The sequence below is a fragment of the Cetorhinus maximus genome, chromosome 14, assembly GCF_964194155.1.
Source record: "Cetorhinus maximus chromosome 14, sCetMax3.hap1.1, whole genome shotgun sequence".
Taxonomy (NCBI): domain Eukaryota; kingdom Metazoa; phylum Chordata; class Chondrichthyes; order Lamniformes; family Cetorhinidae; genus Cetorhinus; species Cetorhinus maximus.
The window spans coordinates 542,278-564,522 of record NC_135892.1 but is presented as its reverse complement, the minus strand read 5'-3'; the positions used below and the strand labels follow the sequence as shown (position 1 = coordinate 564,522).

At 37.8% G+C, this 22,245-nt stretch overlaps 1 protein-coding gene across 5 annotated transcripts in view; it reads left to right on the top strand.

Annotated features, from left to right (window-relative positions):
• Positions 1 to 22,245, top strand: part of ralgapa2 (Ral GTPase activating protein catalytic subunit alpha 2) — a 515,740-nt gene that overhangs the window by 265,278 nt on the left and 228,217 nt on the right. For 4 of the 5 annotated variants that reach the window (XM_078556382.1, XM_078556383.1, XM_078556384.1 and 1 more), the window contains exons 32-33: positions 4,701 to 4,884; positions 6,626 to 7,424. In XM_078556382.1, the coding sequence (XP_078412508.1) occupies positions 4,701 to 4,884; positions 6,626 to 7,424 (983 nt within the window). Of the gene's footprint in view, positions 1 to 4,700; positions 4,885 to 6,625; positions 7,425 to 12,918; positions 13,006 to 22,245 lie in introns of those variants that run through there. The other variant, XM_078556386.1, reaches the window with a different exon arrangement.

Here is a 22,245-nt window from a genome sequence, read left to right as displayed (position 1 = left end):
AGTTACACCATTAGGTGATAAAAGCAAAAAACTACGGATGCTGGAAATCCAAAACAAAAATAAAAATACCTGGGAAAATCTCAGCAGGTCTGGCAGCATCTGCGGAAAGGAACACATTTAACGTTTTGAGTCCGTATGACTCTTCATTCTTTTGAAGAGTTATACGGACTCGAAACGTGAACTGTGTTCCTCTCCGCAGATGCTGCCAGACCTGCTGAGTTTTTCCAGGTATTTTTATTTTTGTTTTACACCATTAGGTATATAGCTCAACTAATTAATCACCAGTTTCAGTTGTTTTGACCCTTAGTAAGCAAGTCTCACGTATATTAGCATATTTAGAGAAACAGGGCAATTTTGGTTAAAGCATTGCTCCCTACTGTGAAAACATTAAATAAAATCACAAAAATAAACCCAAGTTGTTAAGATTGGTAGTGCACTGCCCAAAAGGGTGGTGGAAGCAAATTCATTAGTTCCTTTTAAAAGGAAATAGGATAAATACCTGAAAAGGAAAATTTGCTGTGCTATTGGGGAGAAGTGAGTGAGTGCAACTAATTGATATCTCTTTCAAAGCTCTTTCATGGGTACGATGGGCCTTATGCTGGTAACATTCTATAATTCAATGACATTGAAGGCTACATCAGATGCACTCTTCGGTTCTCATGGTGAACTTGTATGTTCACTTTTTCAATTTCATTATTTACGCTAATATGCTTTACATGTGTATATATATTTAAGCTTGCATGTTATTTGCTGTTAAATTGTATTAGCTGACATTCTGTTTTTTTCTATTAAATGACTTTTGAGCCAGCGTGTTCCTTTTTTTGCTGGGAAAAATTATTTTTTGTTATACAAGCAAAAGTTTGAATTACTCTGAAGTGTGATAAATTGGCAGGTGGTGGCATTTTATCTCTAAATCGATCTAATTTTTTAAAACATAATTTCTGTCAGTGAGTAAAATCTAACTTTACTCCTGGTTAGTAACATTTAGAACATAGTACAGCTACTTACTTTTTTATTTAGTGCAAAAAAACTGTCAGCAATCACCATTGTTAACCCCTCTGAAACTTTGACAGCAACTTCTGGAATCCGCACATACATAGCTAAACATGGAAATCCAGACGTTACAGTCAGTGTTGCTTTGCTTCTCCACAGTCCTTGCAGACTGCAATCAATTAGAAATCACTCAGCTGACAAGAATTTGCCATTTCACGTTGTTAGTGTCAATGTAAAACTGCTTGAAAAAGTTACACGTTGAATGAGATGTAAGTGGGGTTTTAATAGCACACTTAGTTCAGAAGAACTGTTCTCATTGGTCCTGAAAAACTAATTTTACATTTGTGGAATGTCAAATTTCTTCATTATAATTAAATTTCGCGATTTTATAACTTTTTTCATGAAGTTTGTTTGATATTTCAGCTCCTACATTAATCTAATGTATATGTCCCAATCTCTATTTCACTCTGTAAAATGATATTAAATTGGGGAAGGATAATTAATGCTTTTAACATCCTGGTTTGCTATCTGTGAGAATATTTCAGTTTGATTGACTACTTACTCTGGATATCTGAAGATCCCCTGGAACTGGTACCATATTCAAGCTAATGCCAAGCAATGGGAAGCCACAGAGATCGTCAGATCTTTGAGGTCAGCAGCTCATGCTGAATGTGAAATCAAGGCAATTGTCTATATGAGAACCAGTTCCTAATGGAATTCCTTGTTCTCTAAATTGAGCTTTTAAAGGTTACTTTTCAAGCATTTCATAAGAAAGTTGAAATGTCTGCCATGTGTTATGGCCAGTAAAGCATGTCATATTCATAACTTTAAATATGAACTCTGTGTTCGTATAGAAGTCTCTGGAATTGTCTTTTATTTAAAATGGACACTGATGAATTGTTAAGATGGCTGCCAAGGGTCAGTTGACCATTGCAACTTTACAGACCATCTCAAGCTTCCAGAAAGTTCCTAATTAAATCATTGTGAGTGGGGGCCTCCACCCTTCACCGGACATGCCCAGACAGCACACCTCTGTGAAAATCTCACTATCTCAGAAAGACAGTGGGGCCCATTTCAGACTGAGAAGTGTCAACATCCATATCCAGAAACCATCTAGAACTCCATTCCTGGCTTGAATGGGTTTTTCAGAAACGGTACAGTAATGGTCTCAAGCCTCCAGGGGAGATGGCTGGAAGCAATGTAGCTAATCAAAGTAAGGCCAACACCATATTTGGAAGGCAGTTGTAAGCAGCCTCATAGTGAGTCAGCTATGTTTTTTGGACTGCCCCTTTTCATTCAGACTGCCAGTCTGCAGAAATTGCCGAAAGCGACAGTAACTGCATTCAAAAGGCTCTGTCATCTTTGCCTTTAAGGACCTGGAGGCCATATATCTTAAAACAGCCTCCCAATCTGATTCCAAAACTTCAATTTTACCTCCAATACGACAAATACCTAGCTTTGTGACCTGCTGAACATTCATCTCTTTGAGGCAATCCTGTAACCGTCTGGATATCTGACTCCAGCTATTTGAACCCATTTGAATTATACAAATCAAGAGTGGAAAAAGAATCCTTTTTTGGGCTCGCAGCGACTGTTCTGTGAACCCAACATGTGAACTATGACCCATTCTTTTGGTTTACAATTTGTAAAAGCATCCTACTTTTCTTTAACTATACCTTTCTTGTGTGTGGGGGGGTGGGGGGAGCATACTCTGTATTTTGTCATGTCATAATTAATGGTGCTTGATGCTGCAATTGACTGTCAGTATGTTAACATCTCTAGCTAGCATTCCAACTTCCTACTCACAAAAAAAAATCCTGTGAGGAAAGCAATCCCTACACCAAATATTCAGTTTGAAATTGTGATCTTCATAAGTGTGAGATGGAACAATATGTGTGAAGAGCCTGTTCTATTTCTGGAAAGTCCATGCGTGCATTACTGAGGGAGTGCTGCACTGTTGGAAGTGCTGCCTTACGATTGAGACTTTAAATTGAGGCCTCATCTTGTATAGAATTCGTTTTCTGCGAACTTTTGCGGCACCTCATGATTGTGGCAGTATATCTCTCTCTTGCTGGTTACATCAAAATGAGCATCTGATACTTCTAGATCAAATAGAAAACCAATTGCTTTATCAATATTCTTATGAAATTATCTCCTATGTTATTTTGTGTGTGTTGTGTATTATTGCTTTTATTTATGCCCAGCAATCCTCTTCACTGAAGGGGACAAGCAACATTTCATGTTTGAATGTGAACCTCAATTGTGTAATTACTGAGAACTAGCAGCTGCACTTTGATGGAAATTAATTTTGAAGATTTACTTACTGGAAAGATTTAGTTATCGCATTTCATTTTTTTAAGAAAAGGAAGCAAAAGTGATGTTTGACCAAAACAAACAGTTCCTAAGTAAAATCATGTGTTGTTCATTGCAGTCTTTTTAAATTCTCATTCCTGTAACCGACTGCTTTTTCATGCACATTAATTATTTGTCTCCATCTGTTTTCCTTCTTAACTTTGACTACTTTGCATGCGTTTTACATATTTTCATTGGTTTATTTATTTCTCTGATTCTCCTTCTCACTCTTCCTCACTGCCTCTTTCTACAAGTTTGTTCTCATTGTGTAGGTAATTTTATTATCCCACGTTGTAGCAGGGAGCCTCACCTAATGGCAGTGCAAATTGGAAATTCAGGCATGCAGTGTCTGTGATTTCCTGAGTATTTTGATTGGAAAGTGATATGTAATCCACAGCTGAATTTTTGATTTGCAATGTGGGGTGAGCAAGGTTCCCTGATGTACAATAATCCCATGTCATCTTCTGGGTGCCTTCCAAGATCGATCAAACAATATCTTGCTTATAAATGCATGTCTTTTCTGTATGTTTCCTACGTTATTCTCACAGAGACTTAGAACTAGAATTTTAGTGTATTTAAATTAAATTAGCAGCAGTTTTGTATCCTCTTGGCATTTTGTATTCTACAACTAAGAGAGAGGACTTTTGTTCCATTAGCTTGGTTAGACCTGAATCCCAGTGATTAAAGGACAGCATCACTAGGGTCCCAATGAGTACAGATGTTTATGTTTTTAAACAAACTGGTTGCTGGGATGTAACTTTTAGTAACAACTCACTCATGACCCAAGCGTTTTAAATTTTATTTTATTTAGAAATGTTTCATATTTTTCTATTTTCTAACTTAGTTGAGATGTTCTAATATTTAAATTCCAATGGAAAATCCAGTATAATGTTAAAATGTATGTTTTGAATTTAACTTAATCCACAGTTCTGAAACACTAGCATGACCTGCCTTTTCCTAGTAATTAGAAGGCAAAATGGCAGCATGTACATTTTATATAGTATTCCACCTACTGCCACATTAAGAACCCTTCTCATTTTTTTATTAATTAAGGATGAACTTTAAATTATTCAAATGCTTGTAAAAAAAACAATGGCAGAGCCTCATAATTACTAGATGCAGTCTTAACTATGATTAGTCACTATACTTGAGCTTTGGTTTTAATTAGCTCCTGAAGGAGCAGAATAATATGAGATTGACAGAAAAGGGAAATTGTGCTGTTTTTTCATTGTGCTGTTTGCTAAACAAATTAATAGTGAGCCGCAGTGTCATGGAGCTCATAAAGTTTCCTTGATGAATCAAATCATACGGTAACTGAGATTTGTTGTACTTATTTGTTATCTTATGTTTTACAGGTATTGCATTCCTGTGTTTATGGCTCTCACCTCTTCACCCAACAAAGTCAATACCTGCTCACTCTTGCTGATGTCTCCTCTACAGAATATGATCCATTTTTGACATTGGGAAATGTCAAGAATTCTGAACCTGCTCATTCATATGTCCCTAAGGATTTTGGCAGCCTTCTTACTGTCACTGAAAGTAAGTCTTTCACATTTAAAACATTTTCTCCTGAACTGCACTTGTTAGTACAGCTTCTTACAAGCAGCTCTTGAGGACTAGAAGAGCCCTTTTATTCACATTCACACAAACTCTCTGTCTGTAGGTGTTAATACATTACTGCATTAACAATGGCTTGGCACCAACGTAGCCACAGAACCTGTTTTTTTTTAACTCAAGTGATCATGACTGGCCTAGATTTTCCATTCAGCATCATTTTAATTCCAGCATTAACCTAGTTAAAAGAAATGGGTTAATACTGGTAATGTAACACTGATCAGAAAATTTAGGCTTGAGTGTCTTTTTTATGTTTACCAGGCCCTCGAAATTATGTTTAAATACTGCTGCATTGTATAGCCAACCATGACAATTAACTGCTTATTGATATATTGAATACATTTACAAACGTATGAACTTAAACTCTTATTTCTTTTAAATCAACTGAACTTTTGAAGACTGTATGTGGAATCTGACACTGACTTTTTACAGTTCAGTGTAAATATATAAATTCACTTTGCAGCATGTTCATATTGTTAAAATAGGTATTTTATTGTTACCTCATGTTTTGGTGATAAAACAGCAGAGAAGGACACTGAGTATTAAAACTGGTACTGGACACATTTTGATTTGACCTTGGACAGTATAAGTTTACGACAAAAATCATAGGTCCCAGCTAATGATTTGTGATCTTTCTGGACAGATTAAATATTGCAAGTCCCATTGTTACCCATATATTTGTTCAGTGATGCGACCACGTAATATTACATAGCTAAGTTCATTTGTTTAAGCAGACTTTTGGTTGCTAGCAGCTACAAGGGCAGCAGTTTAGCACAGGATTATTATTTACAGCTAAGAATGAGTAGAGGAAATAGGTTGTGTAAATCATAACTGCTAAACTTAAAATGCAGCATACTAGGTCTTACCTAACTGCAAAATGTCTAACTCAATTCCTGCTCCCAGATCGCAGTCTGAGGATCATATTTTTTGTGCATTCCCTTGTTGGCTTTTGCTTATTCAACTCCTGTATGTCTATTGTCTGTGAAAATGTACCATGAAAATAGAAAATGATGAAATTAAAGTATTTTGCTAAATGGGGAGGAAATAGTTATTATTCTCACTACTGCATCATACAACTGCCACTTCTGTAGTGGGCTACTTCTACTGAAGGGGCATTCCCAGCAACAAGCTTCACAGTTGCGTGTAGGTGTATAAACTGGAACACAAGTGAAAAAAGTTTTCGTTGTGCTTTCTGTCTGGACCCCTCTCGGATCAGAACATTGGCTTTGGGATCAGGGAAATGGTGAGACACACAGCAAGGCAATGGAGGCCTGCAAGTGTAAGCGCTACCTTTCTCCTTCAGAATCCCCTTGAATCTTTTGGGCCTGGATCCCTTCTGGTTGCTACTGTATGGCAGCAGCCAGATGAGCCTGAGGCTGGCGGTCTGACTCGCACCCTGCTGGTTCCTGAGGTTTGGAGCTACGTCTGCATTCCTGTCCAGGAGCCAGATATCCACACTATGGATGTACCGGAACCATTCAGGGTGACCTGATCAACCAAATGCAGGTGTAGTCAGGACAGGATAGAGGCAATGCATTTCAGGTGTGCTGTACCTGTCCAATGTCCAGGGAAAAGAGTGGGGGAGAATATCAGGGCAAATGACTTTTCAAATGGCATTGAATAGTACGTGTAGCTTACATATATTCTCTATCAACATTTGTTACAGGTAAGAAGAAAAGAAATTTGGATTGGATCCCTCTTACAGCACGCATGGTAATGACACACCTAATTAATCATTTAGGTCATTATCCGCTCAATGGAGGGCCTGCCATACTTCAAAGCCTTGTCAGTGAGAACCATGACAATCCCTACGTTGAATCATCAGACCTGTCTGCAGAGGTCTTCAAAAGCCCAAATTTGCAACTTTTTGTGCTTAACGACAGCACCCTAATTTCTTACCTTCAGATTCCTACAGAAGCAGTTGTCCGAGAAAGGACTTCCAGCAATGAGCCAAACATTCCTGCCTCAGATATGAGGGTAATTGTGCGCGATATATCTGGGAAGTATTCTTGGGATGGTCGGATTCTATATGGCCCACCCAGCAATCAGATGACCTCTTCTAAAAACTGTAAAGCATCTTCATTTTCCAATGTTGGTTTAATCGTTGATGGTCAATCTGACATACAGAATCCAGACTGCAGTTCTCTTCAAAAGGAACACGATGATCTTGATCAGTTGCTTGAAGATTTAAGTAATAGCAGTCCAGAATGCCTACTACACCCGCAGCTGGGACTCAGTGAGCCAGCACCACTACCAGTTGGAATGAATCATGATCAAGAACAAAATATCATAGATGCTATAATCAGACAAAACAATCAAGAGGAGGAATACATTCGTAGGTGGAGCAGAGATCACTGTATGAGTGTGGCCAGTCAAAAAGAATCTATTCATCATGAACCTCGGGCACAATTTTACTATTGCAGACTATTTCTTAATGACATGGGAATGAATTCTTGGGAACGAAGGTAAGCAATAAATCCATCTAAAAGTCAGCAAATTTAGCATGTTATCAAGGGCAATGAAAATCTTTGGAGGTATTCAATGGAATGTACTGGACAATTATTCCACACCTGAGTCTATTTCAGCCTACAGTGAAAATTGATCAAACTATGTCAGTTGACAAGTTAAAGGAGACAATAAGATGAAAAGAAAGACAATTAAAACAAGTGTCAGCCATGAATATATACTTCTATTGGTTCATTGTAACATTTATATAGCTTGGAAACAGGTATTTTATTCTTCCTGAGGCAGGCTTGAAACAGCTCTATGGATTTTATGTTTCATCATTGAAGATGCTTTGAGTCATCAGTTTGTCAATTACAAATTGATGATGTTGGATGAGTGATTTAGCTGAAATTTTAAAAATATTCTTTCATGGAATATGGTTGTCGCTGGCAAGGCTAACAAATGCTGTCCATTCCTAATGCCCTTGAACTGTGTGGCTTGCTAGGCCATTTCAGAGGGCAGTTGAGAGTCAACCACATTGCTGTAGGTCTGCAGTCACACATAGACCAGACCAGGTAAGAAAAGCAGATTCCCTATCCTAAAGGACATTAGTGAACCAAATGGGTTTTTATGACAATCAGTGATAGTTTCTTGGTTGCTATTGATGAGACTGAATTTATATTCTACCAGCTGCCGTGGTGGGATTTGAACCCATGTTCTCCATTAGCCAGGACCTCTGGATTATGAGTCCAGTGACATTACTACTACACCACTTTCTTCCACTGATTGTGTTATGTTATTAGATAATACCTTTTCATTTTTTTGCTCCCATTTAAATGCGAGAGCTGAATTATTAATTGGGGAGCATGGCTCAAAATATTTTGAAGAGAATATGATGGCAAAATAAAGTTAAGGGGAGCAACAAAGTTTAAAGGGGCCTACCTGAGAGAGAAAATTAGGGCGGTGAAGCAGTTACCAACTTGGTGGGCAAATGAGGGCGTTCTGTAAAATGCTAGTGAGATAATAGTTTGAAGCGCAAATTCTAAGTTTCTCTCTTTGTAAGGGGGTTTTATTTTCTGCTTTGAAAGCAGGAACAACTTTCTAAACTTTTTAAATAAATTATATAATGAGGTTTATGCACTTCTAGCTCTTTTATCCACAATGTTGAAATCTGTCCGTTCGCTTTTGAGATATATTGTTTACAGACAAACAGATAAAACTTCATCTTCTCCTACTTTCGGTGGCAGAGGTAACAAAACAATAGAATGGACTTAGCCACTGCTGTTTCTTGATTCCAATTAAGAGGTTCTTCATTGAGGCTTTTCCTTATTTGGCTCATGCTCTGTAACTACAAAGCTAAAAAAAAATCTTTTATTAAGAGCTTCCATCTTGCTGAGAAGGCTTCAGGCCAATACACATCCAACTACCTGCTCTGAAAACTGTGCTTACATTTTGACAGCTGTGCCAAATTTCACCACAGCAGCTGAAACAATACATAATATTCTAAAACAATCAACAGCATTCTAAATAAAACAACCCACAGCAATCTTAAAAAAAAATTAATTCGCCCCATCTCCCTGTTAACAGGTCATTTTTTAAAAATTCCAGGAATCCGCATCTTTGCCAAAAACTAATCAGTTCTTTTTTTGACCATACTCTATCTATGTACCAAGTTTCATTGCAAATCATCCATTAGTTTTTGAGATATATTATTTACTGACAAAACAACAATGGGGGTGAAAAGATTACCTCAGCCCATCTTCAGTGGTGGAGGTAATTAGAGTTAGACCATTCGGGTGAAATCAGGAAACACATTTTCACAGGTTTGTGAAAACCTGGAATTCTCTCCTGCAAAGTACTGTAGATGCCCTGTGGATGCTGGGGCAATTGGAATTTTCAAGATTGAGATTGATGGATTTTTAGTAGGTAATGGTGTTTAGGTGTATGGATCAAAGGCCTGTAAATGGAATTATGGTACAGATCAGCCTGGATTTGATTGAATAATGCAAGGGGCTTGAGAGGGGCTGAATAGCCTACTCCCGTTCCTATGTTCCTATATTCCTATACTTAGGTAGGAAATTTGCATTATAAATGTGAATATAGGAATTTATAATGGAAAAAGTTGTGAGGAAGTATAAACAGATGAATAATTTTTAATACATTGCCAGTTAGTTTCCTGTAACACTGCACATAGTAATTCTGAAATTGTCACTCTGTTACCAATTTCCACATGTAGCTTTTTCTCTGCCTTCCTACTTACATTTTTGTTGGTCTATCTCTCCTGTTTTCCCCTTAATTCTCACCATTGGTGTCCTGATTCCATCATTTCCTTTTGTTTGGTTGGTAGTTTGGCATGGTGTGATAGAGAAATGTGCCACCAGTGGCAACAGGTTGCATTTATGGTGGGTTTTTGGGAATTATGTGCCCTCCGTGGCTCCCTGTTCCAACCACTTCAACTTCCATTGTGTCTCCTTCCCCATCATTTTCCAGCTAACCTTTTCTCCTCGTTCTTATCTCTATGAGCAGTTCTTCTCTTTGGACTTTCTGCTCAATACCTGTATTATCTTCTCCCCTTTACTTTTACTGAATCCTGTAGCTACTGTCTCATTCACCATGCCTTGGAGGCACCTCATCCTCGATCGGTTTTCCTCCTCTCTCCCTGTACTCTATTCCTATCTGTTTGCCTCAGGGAGGCTTTGTTTGCTTTGAGAGTTAAACTTCTGAAATCGAATGATAGTGAGGAAAGAAATGCACACTATCTCATAGAATCTTTGTCTCATGTGTAAGCAATTAGCAACTCCCACAGGAGTTTTATCTGTTAATATTTTTCCAGTTTATTTCTGCCTCACCCCTACAAAGCCTGTGTTACCTAATTCTAGAACCTGAGTTCTCCTGATCCAACCTAATATTGAATTCAACCATGCTATGGTTACTGTTCACTTAGCATTAGATTGTTGGCTAATTCAGTCTCATTACTCGCAATTAAATCTATTATTCCTGTTCTGTTGTTGGTTCACAAACATCGACTGCAAAAAGAACATAAGTTCTAGAACACCACATCCAACAACCTGTTGTGAAAGCTTACATTTTGATAGCTGTGACAAATTCCACCACAACAGCTGAGAAAATCTGCAGCATACTCAAATATACTCAAGAAATTTGTTGACTTTGAGCTGTTTTGCACCTTCTAATCTGTGTGAAAGTTCAAATTTCCCATATTAACCACACAGTTGTTGAGATAAGTTGTGATTTCTGTGTTTGTGCCTCATACTACTTTATCACCATCAGGATATCTGCAGACATCACTACTACCAGGTGGCACATAGACCTTTCAAGCCTAAACTTCAAATCTTTCCCTAAAGAACTATTGCTACATTCAGTTTGCCATGAGCAATGCCCTGGTAGTCTTGTTGATATGTAAATTAATTTTAACATCTCTACATCTTTTTTCATACTGTATTAAACATTAGAGAAACTGTGCATTTAACGAATCAGGAAATTTATTTTGTTTAGTCGTGGTGAGCACCATTGTGATTTTGCAACAGTCATGCCAGGAAGAAGTATTAATGCTTGAAAGCACTGTAATTTGAAGATGACACCAAGCAAAAGGAAGAACATTTGTTACAGTTTTCTGTAATGCAGCTCATGCAAAAAAAAAAGCACAGGCCAGCAATAACCAGAATGAATTTTGGAAATTCATCAGTTTATTAAAAAAAAAATCAAGACTGTTTTCTAAAACTCTGTTTCAAGTTATTACTCAACTTTTGATGACCAAGAAAGCAGTAAGGCAAGTAATTAGGGCCCCTGTTGAGATAGACATCACAGCTTGTTATGCTTTGAAGACATGGAACAGTAGCAAATGCCTTTTGTTCTTACACCTGTAACTCTTCTCATCTTCTTTGCCACTTTGATCATTTCAGGCTGAGCTTATTCTCACCTTGAATCATAGAATTTTGCAACACAGAAGGAGGTCATCCGGCTCATCGTGCCTGTGATGATTCTCTGGATGAGCTCTCCACTTCATCCCATTCCCCTACTTTGGCCCTTTTTCTTTTACATTTTTCTTTTTCAAATGTTTATCCAGACACCATAATCTAAGTGCAACCGAACCAATGATTAGTATAGGGTTAGCATGGCCTCTTTGCGTTTGCATTCTATATACCCCTGTTTGTTAAAAAAAAAACTGGAGTCTGCTATGTTTTTTTTTGCAGCATTTCCTTCCATTTGCAAAAATGCGTGCGCCTGAACTCCCCAAGTCACTCTGCTGCTCTACTCCTTTTCAAGTTTGATCATTTAAAATGTATATGTCTTCTTCATCCCCTCACATTTCTCTTAAATTTCATTTGCTATTAATTCCCCAGTTCTGTTACTGTTTCCCTTTTCGGTTTCCCTTTTCAATTAGGGTCTGTCTCAATTTTTCTACATATTCCATAGGTCCAAAAATCTATGTTAGCTATTCTTTGTTTTCTCTTCACTAACTAACTTTTTGTCCATGATGCCATGTTCTCTTTTATACCACATGCCTTCATTTTATCAACAAGCCTGCTTTGCACTGTGCGGTAATAGGACATAAACCATTCTCTGTAACCCGTGTGATACACTCAGCTTGCCACTTTTGACCATGTTATTAGTGTGAAGCCTCCAAAATGCTGCTGACTTGCAGCTGAAACTCTTACACCTAATATTTGCCCCAATGATGGACTGTTTCAGCTTCTCCTCCTTCCTAAGGGTCCATGAGAGTGACCTTTGATCGGGAATTACCGAGTTACCACTATTGTACTGTTATAATTTGAGCCTTTTACCAACTTGTCTCTGTGTTATTGCTAATTGATTTCTTTAAGTAACCCTTATGACCTGAATTTCTTTTTATATTTACCTCCATGTTTAGCATAGCATGTATATTTTTAATCATTAAACCCTAATTGCAATACATTGATCACTGGAGAATATGTGGGATCATGCTATCCAGGGCGATGCATACAGGTTAATTTTATTAGCGGTTCGATGATATAGAGACACAAAGGATACAGAAGGACACCAGACATTACAAAGTTATGCTTTAGGCATACTCCGGTTAACGATGGCAATTTTTTATTCAAAATGAATAGAAAAATAGATAAATTTAGTGCTTTTCCATAGAATTTGTTTCAAAAATGTACCAGGATTTATATTGTTCCTGTGATTCTGTATCGGGAAGAAGGTATTGGGACAAGAGCAATTTTGTTCTAATTGCATCAGTTACAAATAATAGGAATCAAACTGCTTGACTGACATAATGGAAGATTTCTGTGAAGACAATAGAATATACAATAAGTACATTCCTTAATTCTTGTTCCTGGAGCAGATCTATAATCCTGATGTGCATTTTAGTTTCTCATCTAAAGAAAAGAGCTAGAACAAAGTCCAAATGTCTAAAATTAGGGTTACCCACATAATTTTTCAAGCTCTGTGTGTGAAGAATATGATAACACCCCAGCAACATCCTTGTACCTATTGTCTGACTTTGATCCACAGGGACCATTACAGCATATCTGTTGACTGACAGCTTATTACCTAGAGCAGTTGCTAAGCTGGAGTACACAGCACTTTTCTTGCCATTATCGTTGTGTTGTATGAGAGTTTCAGTGGATTTCATGCAAATGTTGCAGACGTTCCTTGGTAGTGACAATTCTAACAAATATTGTCTTCAAATTGTTCACGCTGAACAAACTGCTATGTAATCGTTAAACTCTTGATGTAAAATCAAAGCCATTTCTGTCAGTGGGAGGTGGGTTATGTAACAACCATAGCTATAGCTTTTAAATGGCTGCTTTAGCAGTGTATGTAACAAACAAAATCTTTGTATGTGTTACGTCATTAAGAGTCTAGTCTAAATAGTATCTGTTGTTCTTAGTTTTCAGCATGCTGCCAATTCATTTATGTCACATACCTGCCATAATTCCCTCTTGACTAACCCTACTACAAATTATGTTCCTTCTCATTCTGTCCCTGTTGCACTACCCATTTCCAGTGAGCCTTCTCACTGTGGTAAACAAATTACGCATTTAAGCATATATGCAGTGCATTCCTTAGATCTGTCCATAAACTTGTCCTGATCCTTGTGCATGTTTTGATTGTATATGCGGGTCTCCCATGCAATTGCAGATTAGGCACAGTTTTTGAAGGTAATGTTTTAAACTATATGAAGGTAATCATTGGAAATGAGTTGCATTGTGTCAAATGTTAGCCTCTCACCTTGCTGATACATGATGGCACTGTTATTTGAAAATTGGCATGCAGTTCCACAAACTGGTGAGAAACGCTTTAGATCTTAAGCTGGGGGGAGCTGGGAAATTAGATTGGGAAATACTATTCTGCACCTGCTTGAAGTGATCCAAAAGGAGAAAATGGGAACGTGGGTAGAATAAGAATTAATTTTCAAATTATTGAAATTTCAGCCAAATTTATTTAAAGATTCCAATTTTGTACGCAGCCCTAACTGAGAATGATTAAAAAAAAACTTGAAGTAAATTAACATTTCAATGAACATACTTTCAAAATGTTTTTTGCAAACATTCTTTTAATTGTTTACAATAACCCAATATAATATGCAATTTGTACAGTAATGTATTTGTACAGAAATTGTGTACCTTTTCTGTTTATTCTCTCTTCCTAAAAAAGACAATTTTTCAAACACTTCTCTCTGTTTTTCTTTCAAATTTCACACAACGCATAAAAAGTCCTGCCCAGGGTGAATTGTGGATAAATATCTGGCCCCGTGTCTAAGGGTTAGTAAATGTAATAATGGCACAGCTACAAGGGTAAATACAAGCTAAAATCCTTTTAGGGACTCTGTACGCACCTGTAATCCAATACCTGACCATCTGTTGTTTTGTGTACAATATGTTCAGGTTCCTTTTTTCATTTGCTTCTGTTAGTTGATGAAAAGTAGCCAGCACTACTCAGAGTAAGGTGGCTACACAAGAGATAGTGTGATTGATAATGAATGGCAATGGCCTACTTGCCAAATTTCTCTCCAAGCAATACCACAACACTTGAAGGATGGATCCTCTTTTGTAGACTGCAGTAATTTACTCGACTTATTCAAACCAAAATCCTACTAAGTGTCTGTGTTTGTGCTTTTGTCATTTTTTCTTTTCAAACTATTAGCTTAGTTTCCAGTATTACTGAACATTCTCCTTGATCTCTGTTAGCAATATGCAAATGCCAGTATCCATCTTTGCCCAGATGTTGTAAATGCGAGTATTGGAATTGATCATTTTTTTTTTCCTAAATATTTGGTTTTGTTTCTTGGACAGCAACAAATATGACCATGCTGCCAGAACTGGTCAGTGGACTCGCATGTTAATTGCATATTAATTGTATTCAGATGTTGGGAAATAAGGGGTTTCACTTATGCCTCTATAAATGGACACAGGTTGAAACTGTGGTTGTTGGATTAGGAGGTACCTATGCGTAACACTAAATAAATGTTTATAAAAGTCTGTAAAGATTGATACAAAAGTGAAATACTGCAGATTCTGGAAATTTGAAATATAAACAGAAAATGCTGGAAATACTCAGCAGATCAGACAGCATCTGCGGAGAGAGAAACAATCTGTTCAGGTCAATCACCTTTCAAGGTTGACCTGAAACCTTAACTCTGTTTCTCTCCACAGATGTTGCCTAACCTCCTGAGTATTTCCAAAGTTTTCTGTTCTTATTTCTGTAAAGATTTGCTCCCAATCCTACCCTTCACCAACTGGTTTTCTGACATCAGTTGCACTCCAAACTGAATTGGAATGACAAGTCAGTTAGCACCTTTAAAACTGAAAAAATAATAATCTATTCCATTAGTTTAAGCCACTTAATTTAGGAAGAGGTAACAGAGGAAAGGGGTAGCTTTATAATACAATTCATTAATATGTTATTTTCAGCTAAATTACATCAACATGCAAGTAGTGTAAAATAGATGGATTGTTGTAAACTATTCCAGATATTTTTACAATGGGTATAAATCTCTCTTGCACGAGAAATGTTTGCAAGTTCTATAATGGTTCATTTGGTTAAACTGAATGGGTAATTGACACAGCCCAAGGTAAAAGTGTTTGAATTGACTCCTGTGGCCTTAGCTCAGGGAGGAACATCAACCAGGGTTCCTGCTCCTGATTGCTGTCCAGTGACGTGGTAGACGTGTGTGTGGACATGAAGTGTTAACAGTTTGAACTTGGATGTGATGCCCGCCTGCCGTCATTCATTATCTTAATAATAGCAGTGGTTGGCAAAAGCTGAACAATAACGAGGGAAATCTGTAATTTTCCCAAATACATTTTTAAAACCACATTAATGCGCAATAAACTCCTGTATACTGTGTTAGGCTCATGGAGTATCTCCAGTTATGAATGTCTTCATAACTCTTAAGTTTCTTATTGCTCTCAAAGATAAGTTGCATCAACAGAATCAATTGTGATACAAATGCAATCTTTACAAGTATGACTATTAGTATTACTTCTCACTTGTGGAATAAGTGTAGTGTCTCACTGTTATATAAATTATTCCAAAGACACAGTAAGTGTTTCATTAATTTTGACTTGCAATCTTTCTCTTTGGGGAAAACCACTAGCATTTGTAGACCAGTGAGCGTTTGATGTGCTTGACTGAAACTTCAACTGCAATAAACTACATCATTGCTATTGTATTCAAATTTCACAATATGCATAATGTTTGCATAGGACATGTGGCAGATGAATAAACCCAAGTATGATTACAGAAATGTATGTTGTATGCCATAATATTCAGAGCAAGCTTATACTGTACATAAAAAATATGCATTATTAAATTTATTTTGAGCACATTTTAGGCACAAAAGTTTTCTTTTGCCTGTCTGATGGAAATTTTACAACAATTTTACAAAACATGTTGGAAAGGTTAAAGATCTATCCTCTTCGTGAATCATTGATATCATGTGGATTATTTTTACAGCAGATTCTAGATTAGTTTGGCAACATTATCAAGAAACTTGAATCATATTGGTGTAAAGCCTTTAGTTAAGATTTTGTGATTTAATTGACATCAATGTTAGAAGTTTTATGTTCCTGTGATCATTAGTCCATGTGGTCCATTTCTACCTATTAAAGGGAACAGGTGGAAAATTGCAGACATAGAAGCAAAAAACTCTGGCCTAAAATGTTTACTACAGGTCGAGTATCCTTTATCCGTAAATCTGAAAACCGAACACATCCATAAACAGCACCTTTTTTTTTAACTTCATCGACCTTTAGCGCGGGAAGTCTGGTTGTTAATTTGCACCGTTTACCTTGCGATTTTTGTGGTGAACATGTCAAAAAGAAACTTATTACAGTTATCCTGTATTTATTATTCAGTGCTGCATCTTACATTTCTAGTCATTTTATTTACTTTAGACTATAGCTAGCCTAGACTTTGCCGATTGTAATGTGAGTTTATGTGCTGTATCGAAAACTGAAATTATCTGAAATCCGAAATGCAATCGGCCATGAGAGTTTCTGAATAAGGATACTTGATCTGTACCAGTAAACCTTTCAGCAACTAAATAAGCATAGATAAGAAAAGCAAAATATTACCATCCATTTTCCCTGCATCTATTGACTTTGTGAACATTTTTATGTAAATATCCAATGCTAATGGATTTGTGGGAAAACTGACTGTGTTATTACCTGAGATAAAACTGCAATTATGTGACATTTCATCTGAAGCCTCAGACAGAATAGAATCATAGAATGGTTACAGCACAGAGAGATGCCATTCAGCCCAACGTGTATGTGCTGGCTCTCTGAAGGAGCAAATCACCTAGTGCCACACCTCTGCTTTCTCCCCGAAGCCCTACAGATTCTTCCACTTCAGATAAGAATCCAAACCTCTTTTGAATGCTTCCATTGAACCTGCCTCCACCACATTCTCAGTCAGTGCATTCCACATCCAAACCACTCGCTGCATGAAAAAGTTTATCCTCATGTCTCCATTGCTTGTTTTGCCAAATACCTTAAATCTCTGCCCTCTGGTTCTCGATCCTCCCATCAATGGGAACAATTTCTCCCTATCTACTCTGTCCAGAACCCTCATGATTTTGATTATCTCTATCAAATCTTCTCTTCTCCAAGGAAAACTGTCCCAACTTTTCCATTCTATCTACGTAACTCTAGTTCCTCATCCACGAACCATTCTCATGAAGTTTTTCTGCACCCTCTCTAATGTCCTCACATCTTTCCTAAAGTGTGGTGCCCAGAATGGGCATAGCACTCCAGTTGAGGCCGATCCAGGGTTTTACACAAGTTTACCACTTCCTTGCCTTATACTTAGTGCCTCAACTGAAAAAGCCCTAGATGCCGTATACTTTATTAACCATGTTCTCGATCTGTCCTGCCACATTTAATGACTAATGCTCATATACACCTAAGTCCCTCTGCTCCTGCACCCCATTAGAATTGAACCCTTTATTTTATATTGTCTCTCCATGTTATTCCTACCAGAACAAATCATTTCACACTTCTCTGCATTGAATTCATCTGCCACTGGCCCACTCATTCCACCAACCAGTCTGTCCTTTTGAAGTTCTATACTATCCTCTTCACAGTTCACACTTCCAAGTTTCATATTGTCTGTAAATTTTGAAATTGTGTCCTGCACATCAAGGTGTAGATTCTTAACATATATCAGGAAAACCAGGGGCCCTAACGGCAATTCCTGGGAAAATCTTGCTCCAGTCCAAATAACCATTAATGACTGGTTTCCGTTTCCTGTCACTCAGGCAATTTCGCATCCATGTTGCTACTGTCCTGTTTATCCCAAGAGCCATAACTTTGCTTACAAAAATGTTGTGAGACACTTTATCAAATGCCTTTTGGAAGTCCCTGTACATCACATCAACAGCATTACACTCATCAGCCCTCTCTGTTACCTGATCAAAAAACTGAAGCAAGTTAGTTCAATAGGATTTATCCTTAACAATTCCCAGCTAACTTTCCTCAATTAACTTGCGTTCGTCCATGTGACTATTAATTTTTGCCCCTTTATTATTGTTTCTAGAAGCTTCCCCACCACCAAGGGAAAACTGACTGGCCTGTAGTTGCTGGGCTTACCTTTACACCCTTTTTTGAACAAGGGTGTAACACTCTTAATTCTCCAGTTCTCTGGCATCACCTCTGATTCTGAGGAAGCTCGGAAAATTATGGCCAGTGCCTCCCTATTTCCACTCTCACTTCCCTCCGTATCCTTGGATACATCACACCTCATCCTAGTGCCTTATTGACTTTAAGTACAGACAGCCTGTTCAATACCCACTCCTAATCAATCTAAACCCTTAAAATATCTGAACTACCTCCTTTTTCCCCTTGACCTGTACAGTATCATCTTCCTTGGTAAAGACAGAGGCTAAGTATTCATTTAATACTTCAGCCATGCCCCCTGCCCCATGTGTAAATCCCCTTTTTGGTCCCTAATCAGCCCCATTCCTCTATATCACCTTTTTACTATTTATCTGCCAATAGAAGACTTTTGGATTCCCTCTTACGTTAGCTGCTAGTCTCTGCTTATACTCTCTTTTTACTTCTCTGATTTGCTTTTTCAATTCCCCTCTGAACTTTTTATATCCAGCCTGATTCTCATTTGTATTACCCACCTGACATCTGTCATATGTACATTTTTTCTTCATCTTAATCTACATCTTTTTTGTCATCCAGGGAGTTCTAGATTTGTTTACCCTATGTTTCTCCTTCGTGGGAATATACTTTGACTGTGCTTGAATTATTTCTTCTTTAAAGGCAGCCCATTGTTTAGTTACAGTTTTGCCTGCTCACCTTTGATTCCAATTTAACTGGGCCAGATCCATTCTTATGCCATTGAAGTTGGCTTTCTCCCAGAGAATTATTCTTACTCTGGATTGTTCCTTGCCCTTTTCCATAGCTAACCTAAACCTTTTGATACATTAATCACTGCCCCTTAAATGTTTCCCTACTGACACTTAATCCACTTGACCCACCTCATTCCCAAGGAGCAGGTCTAGCAATACCTTATTTCCCATTGGACTCAAAACATACTCCTGTGGAAAATACTCCCGAGCGCACCTAGGAACTCTTGCCGCCTCCCATTCCCCTCCCGCCCTTCACACTGGTACTATCCCAGTCTATATTCAGATAATTGAAGTCCCCATTATAACTCTTCTACAATTCTTGCACTTCTTTGTGATCCCCTTGCAAATTTGTTTCTCTGCATCTTTCCCACTAGTTGGTGGTCTGTAGACTACACTGAGCAATGTAATTGCAACATTTTGTTCCTTAGCTCTAGCCCAGATAGATTATGTCTTTGACCCCGCTGGTGCATTCTCTCTGTCTCTCTCTCTCTTTCTCTCTCTGAGAATGGATGATCTCACTTGTAAGTTATTTCACTAGGTAATGGGAATCTATGTCATTTATTGGCTTTCATAGGAATTCAGCATCCAATGAATAGTATTAATAATTACATATACACTTGAGGTCTCACTTAACCATTTGAGACAGAGAATTTAGTGTGTTGCAGATATCGGGCTGGAAGGCTTCATGGCAGGCCAAGCTTTGTTGAATTCTGAAATATCTACTCTGTTTTTATACATTTCTTCCTGATGAGCTAATTGGGAATCTCATGTTCCAAAATATGACCTCGTCCAATTAGCTGGACTCAGTTTGAGTAGGAATAACTCCCCAAGCCTTCGTGTTGACTGCACTCTCAATCAAGTCAGTCACTGGAAACAGTTACCTGTAACTGATGAGTTAGATAACTACCAATGAGTTATCACTTGCTCTGTTCAGAGATCGTCTTGGAAGAGTTAACCCATAGAAGGACAGCTGAGATGTCTATAAGACTGTGATAAAGCAAGCTTGTAGCTGACTGCTTAGCAGCTGTAAGTTTGTGCCTGCAACCATATGGCAAAACAGTTCATGATATTAATTTTAGATTTTAAGTGAGTTTCTGTTAAAAATTGGAAAATGTTCACTAACATTTTCCACTTTTTAACAGAAACTCACTTAAAATCTAAAATTAATATCATGAACTGTTTCCTTGCACCCTCAGCCAACTTTTAAGCATTCACTGAGGATCAGGGCTCAAAGTAATCAGCCTGTTCCCGTTGGAAAATTAAGGAAAGTTCAAAAAATATAGTTGCAAAGTATTTAGACACATCCTAATTTTTTAAATCAAAAGTCAGTGAAAATCCTGTCCTTAAAAACTTGAGGTTGGGCCTACATTTGTGCAGATGGTTTGAAATCAAATAATTACTGTAAGAAAATAAATCAAATGTGTTGAGTTAATTCATTTGTTTGTTTTTCAACATTAGAGGAATTCTTGGACTTTGGTGTTTCCAAAGAGCATCTTTTTTGCAAGGCATTTATTAAACCTTTGATATTTTTAATGATTCCTTCACCATGGATGCTATTCCATTCCTCTTCAAACCTGCTTTCATAACCATTGTGCTCAAAAAACCCATCCCAGTCTCCTCTGTCCTTGTAAGCTACCAGCCCATCTCCAAAATCCCTTTCCTCTCAAATCTTAAAACGTGTCATCACCTACTAACTCCATGTCCATTTTTACTTCGACTCCATGTTTGAATCTCTCCAAACTGATTTCTGCCCATGCCACAGTACTGAAATGTCCTAATCAAAGTCACAGGTGTCATCCTGTGTATTACCATGATAAGCTGTCCCTCCTTATCCTTCTCGATTTAACTGCAGCCTTCGGCATGGTTGACTACACCATCCCCCTCTTTTTTGTCATCCAGCTGGGTAGGACACCCCTCACCTGATTACATTCTTATCTATCCAATCATAGCCAGAGAATCACTCACGATGGCTTTTCTCCTGCTTCTGAACTATTACCTCTGGAGTCTCCCAAGGCTTGATCCTTAGCCCCTCCTATATCCTACCCCTTGATGACATCATTCGAAAACCCAGATTTGACATGTATGCTGATGACATCCAGTATTAGCTGTAAATCAGAAAATGGAAGGAAGGGAGGAACTAAAAAAAAATGCAATTACTAAGGACATGGTAATGAGCAAATTGTTGGAGCTGCAGGCTGACAGGTCCCGGAACCCCAGATGGACTTCATCCTAGGGTCTTAAAACAAGTGGCTAGTGAGATAGTTGATGCCTTGGTTTTAATTTTCCAAAATTCCGTAGATTTGGGGGAGGTTCCATTAGATTAGAAAATAGTGAAGGTAACTCCTTTTGTCAAAAAGGGAGGGAGATAGAATGCAAGAAACTGTGGCCAGTTAGCTTAATATCTGTCATAGAAATGTTAGAAGCTATTATTAAAGACGTTATAGCAGGGCACTTCGAAAATTTCAAGGTAATCAGGCAGAGTCAACATGGTTTTGTGGGAGGGAAATTATGTTTAACCAAATTATTGACGTTCTTTGAAGGAATAACATTTGCCATGGATAAAAGGGAACCGGTGGATGTACTGTACTTAGATTTCCAGAAGGCATTTGATAAGGTGCCAAATCAAAGGTTATTGCAAAAAATAAAATCTCATGGTGTAGGGGGTAACATATTGGCTTAGATAGAGGATTGGCTGGCCAACAGGAAACAGAGCGTAGGGATAAATGGATCTTTTTCGGCAAGATGTAACAAGTGGTGTGCCACAGGGATCAGTGCTGGGGCCTCAACCTTTTACAGTTTACATAAATGACTTGGATGAAGGGACCGAAGGTATGGTTGTTAAATTTGCTGTTGACAAAGATAGGAAAGTAAGATGTGAAGATGTAAATGGGTCACCCCTTATTTTTAAATAATGACCCCCTAGTTCTAGATTCTCTCACAGGACAAAATATCCTTTTCACATTTACCTTGTCAAG